The following is a 4,153-nucleotide window of genomic DNA, read 5'->3' as shown; positions in this document are numbered from 1 at the left end:
GTTTTTCCGAGACAGGGTTTCTCTGTATAGCCCTGGCTGTCCTGAAATTCACTCTGTAGACCAGGCTGGCCTTGAACTCAAAAATCTGCCTGACTCTGCCTCCCAAGTGCTGGAATTAAAGGCATGCGCCACCACTGCCCAGCCATGTTCTATTTCTTAAAAGCTTCATATGCTTTGGTGTTGTCAGAAATGCACAGAACAATTAAGAAGTAAAGAAAAAATTACACACCTCTTCTGTATTAATAACAAGCTTGGCTATGAAGAGACGGATATTTAAAGATACTGATGCATTTCCTAGTTTGTCATGAAGAAATTTCATCCAAGGTGGAAGATCTTTTGGTATTGAACCCTGAAATAAAACACAAATTTACTCTGAAAAAGAGTAAAAGAATGTTAAATTTTGCTATTATAAGAACATGAGAAAGATGTGAAGAAAAGAATCCAGCTCTTTAATGCGCAGCATGGCTTAAGCAGTATGAAAACTTAGTCCTACAGTGACATCAGTGACGATACTGAAAAAAAACATATGATTGGAAAAAATACCTCTTCTCCCTTAGGTGCAATCACATTTCTCTGCATGTGCTTAATCAGGGATGTCATGGGAGCCATACATTCGTGTTGATTGAGCTCATCCATCTCTAACTCCATGATGTCACCCTGGTTCATGGAATCTTGATGCTCCTATGAAGAAGAACCCAAGCAATGCCAGTGTTAAATGTCGGTGGATTTAAGAAGTTCAAGGGGTAATAGCTTAAAATGACACAATTTAATGGAAAATAATGATTTGATAACATAAAAATATACTTGATGTTTTAATATAGAACTAAAAAAGTAAACAGAGCTTTAAACAAGTTTTCCTTACATTCCAAGCAAATATACCCCTAGTTCCTGTGGTGGTATGAAAGAAAATGGTCCCTATAGGCTCAAAGGACATAGCACTATTAGGAGGTGTGGCCTTCCTGGAGGAAGGATAACACAGTCTCCCTTCTGCTGCCTGCAGATCAAGATGTAGTCTTGACCCTACAGCTCCTTCTCTAGCAGCATGCCTACCTGACTGCTGGCATGCTCCCTGCCATGATGATAATGAACTGAAGCTCTTAATCTGTAAGCCAGCCCCAATTAAGATGTTTGTCTTCATGGGGTCTCTCCTCAGCAATAAAACCCTAACTAAGCCAGCTCCCATCTGTCAAGGCCCTTCCCTGAGGGCACACCACAAGCTGGTCATGTCTGCTGTCTTACCTCTGCTGTCTGTATGGTGACAGACACATAGAGGTATGTCCTGACCTCTGATAAAATCTGATTGCTGAGTTAACAGATCTCGGAAAGTCGCCAAATCAACATTACTATTAAAGGGCTACTGAGACCAACAAAAAACCTAGTAATTATAAGGTACAAGAGTAACTTTCTTTATAAATGTTTACAATACTTTTAGTGTGTGAAACGTGATCACCTGTCTCTGAAAATGGCCAGTGGTAGGTTTACGATCTTGAGAACCGTATGAATAGCTCTGAACTCCAGTTGAGAAATCAAATTGACTCATTTCTTCACTTAGGCTACTGTCTGTCAAATATGACAATGAAGACATATAATGAGGACCACCTGAAAAATAAGCAGAAGGAAATATATTTTTGTACTCAAATATAGCTAATAAGAAATATGTTTCTCAGACCTCAAATAATAACAAAACTAAAGATATTTCAGCTAAAGCTTTTACCAATCCTGTGACTTTCAGTCTATTGCACAATTAGCAAAAGGAACATAGAAAAGAGTTTCCTTTGCTTTTGCCACTATTGACCAGCTACTCTGTATTGTCACAAAAAACTAGTTAAACTGGATGTAATTTTTTTAACTGAATATTTTCTTCATTTACATTTCAAATGTTATCCCGTTTCCTGGTTTCCCTCCCTCCTGGAAACACCCTATCACATTCTTCCTCCCCCTGCTTCTATGAGGGTGTTCCTCCACCCACCCACCCCCACTTCCACCTCCCCACCCTTGATTCCCCTACACTGGGTTATCTATCAAGCCTTCATAGGACCAAGGACCTCTCCTCCCATTGATGCATGACAAGGCCATCCTCTGCTACATATGCAGCTGGACCCATGTGTACTCCTTTGTTGATGGCTTAATCCCTGGGAGTTCTGGGGGGGGGGGGGGAGAGGTCTCGTTGGTTGATATTGTCGTTCTTCCCATGGGGTTGCAAACCCTTCAACTCCTTCAGTCCATTCTCTAACTCCTCTATTAGGGACCCCATGCTCAGTCCAATGGTTGGTTGCTAACATCCACCTCTGTATTTGTAAGGCTCTGGCTAGGCCGCTCAGGAGACAGCCATATCAGGCTCCTTTCAGCATGCACTTCTTGGCATCCACAATAGTGTCTGGGTTCGATAACTGTGTATGGGATGAATCCCCAGGTGGGAAAGTCTCTGGATGGCCTTTCTTTTAGTCTCTGCTCTTGGATGTAATTTTTAATAATGGTTATGTTAAGCATTTTGCCCGTCAAATATAACACAACTATAGGAAGAAATACTCCTAAAAATAGCTAATCCAAATTATGCCAGGGATTTAGAAAAAAGGTCCAAATTTTATCTTTAAATCAAAAATAATAGGGGCTGGTGAGATGGCTCAGCAGTTAAGAGCACTGTCTGCTCTTCCAGAGGTCCGGAGTTCAATTCCCAGCAACCACATGGTGGCTCACAACCATCTGTAATGGGATCTGATGCCCTCTTCTGGCCTTCAGAGATACATGCAAGCACAATGTTATATACATAATAAATAAATACATCTTTAAAAAATAATAAAAGTTATAAAAATAAATAAGCATACAAATACACATCAAAGCAAGGAGCATATGAAAGGACAACGATCAAGTTTAATCAGGGAGGCCAGGCATAGCCTCTTTGCCAAGTGCATAGCAAATGCAATGCCCTGAGGCTGAACTTATTAGAGGGACAAAGCAAGTCTAAGACCCACAGGGACAGATAGATGGGACTGCTGTGGTACTGGAGTGGAAAGGGAACTGAAAGAGCAGCAGGTATAGCAGACAGCAGATCAGAGGCCTTGGGCATTGCTGTTCTGAGGGAGGTGCAAGATGCTAGGAAGTTTAGACAAGAATGAAAAAGGACAAGGTCAACAGTTTTTGTTTGTTTGTTTGTTTTGTTTTTTGAGACAAGGTTTCTCTATGTAGCCCTGGATGTCCTAAAACTCGATTCGTAGACCAGACTGGCCTCGAACTCAAAGATCCATCTGCCTTTTCCTCTTGAGTGCTAGGATTAAAGGCATGTGCTACCATGCCAGGCCCAGGGCCTACATTTTAACACAGACTTCTGAGTAAATATGTATATGTGAATGAATGCTGGGCCACAAAGGGGATAGCAACTCCACAGGAACACCAACTGAGTCAACTAACCTGGACCTTTAGGGCTCTTAGAGTCTGACCAACCAAAGAACATACGTGGGCTGGACCTAGGCCTCCCTACTCATATGTGCTGCTTGGCTTTCATGAGAGTCCCAAACAAGTGGAGTGGGGGCTATCCCAAAAACTGTTGCCTGTATGTGGGATATGTTCTATTATCTGGGCTGCCTTGTCTGGCCTCAGTAGGAGAAGAAGCACCTAGCCTCAAAGAGACTTGAAGTGCCAGGGTTGAGGAGGTACCCAGGGGGACCCCAGCCACTGAGAGGAGAAGGGGATGGGGGTAAGGAAGTATTGGGGCTGGAGTATGATCAGGAGGTAGGCAGTGAGGGGGATGTAAAGTTAATAAGTAAAATAATTAAATTAAAAGAAAAAAAAAAGAATCCAATTCATGTTCAAACGAAGAAATAGGTCAGCTGCCACAAGGGGGAAAATTACCAAACTAAATTTTAGTGTTTTAGAGTATTTATTTATTTATTTATTTAGTCTATGTACCCTGGTTGTAGATCAGACTGGCCTCAAACTCACAGAGATCTACCAGCTTCTGTCTCCTGAGTGCAGCTAAAATATTTTTTATTAAAAAAACATTATTGCTGGACATGGTGGCATACACCTTTAATCACAGCACTATGAAGGCAGAGGCAGGTGGATCTGTTGAGTCTATAGCCTGGTCTACAGAATGAATTACAGGGCAACCTGCAACCTGAACTATATACTGAGACAATGCCGGGGGGGGGGGGGG

The 4,153-nt window shown here is 41.9% G+C and overlaps 1 protein-coding gene across 1 annotated transcript in view; it reads right to left on the bottom strand.

The window, feature by feature from the left end:
- Prkdc (protein kinase, DNA-activated, catalytic subunit) overlaps nucleotides 1–4,153 on the bottom strand; it is a 204,043-nt gene that overhangs the window by 98,141 nt on the left and 101,749 nt on the right. The window contains exons 46-48 of the mRNA XM_031363186.1: nucleotides 1,451–1,599; nucleotides 544–681; nucleotides 230–349 (exon numbers count right to left, since the gene is read on the bottom strand). Of these exons, the coding sequence (XP_031219046.1) occupies nucleotides 230–349; nucleotides 544–681; nucleotides 1,451–1,599 (407 nt within the window). The remainder of the gene's footprint in view (nucleotides 1–229; nucleotides 350–543; nucleotides 682–1,450; nucleotides 1,600–4,153) is intronic.

Source organism: Mastomys coucha, unplaced genomic scaffold (assembly GCF_008632895.1).
Source record: "Mastomys coucha isolate ucsf_1 unplaced genomic scaffold, UCSF_Mcou_1 pScaffold12, whole genome shotgun sequence".
NCBI classification, from domain to species: Eukaryota; Metazoa; Chordata; class Mammalia; order Rodentia; family Muridae; genus Mastomys; species Mastomys coucha.
This window is presented reverse-complemented; position numbering and strand designations above follow the sequence as displayed.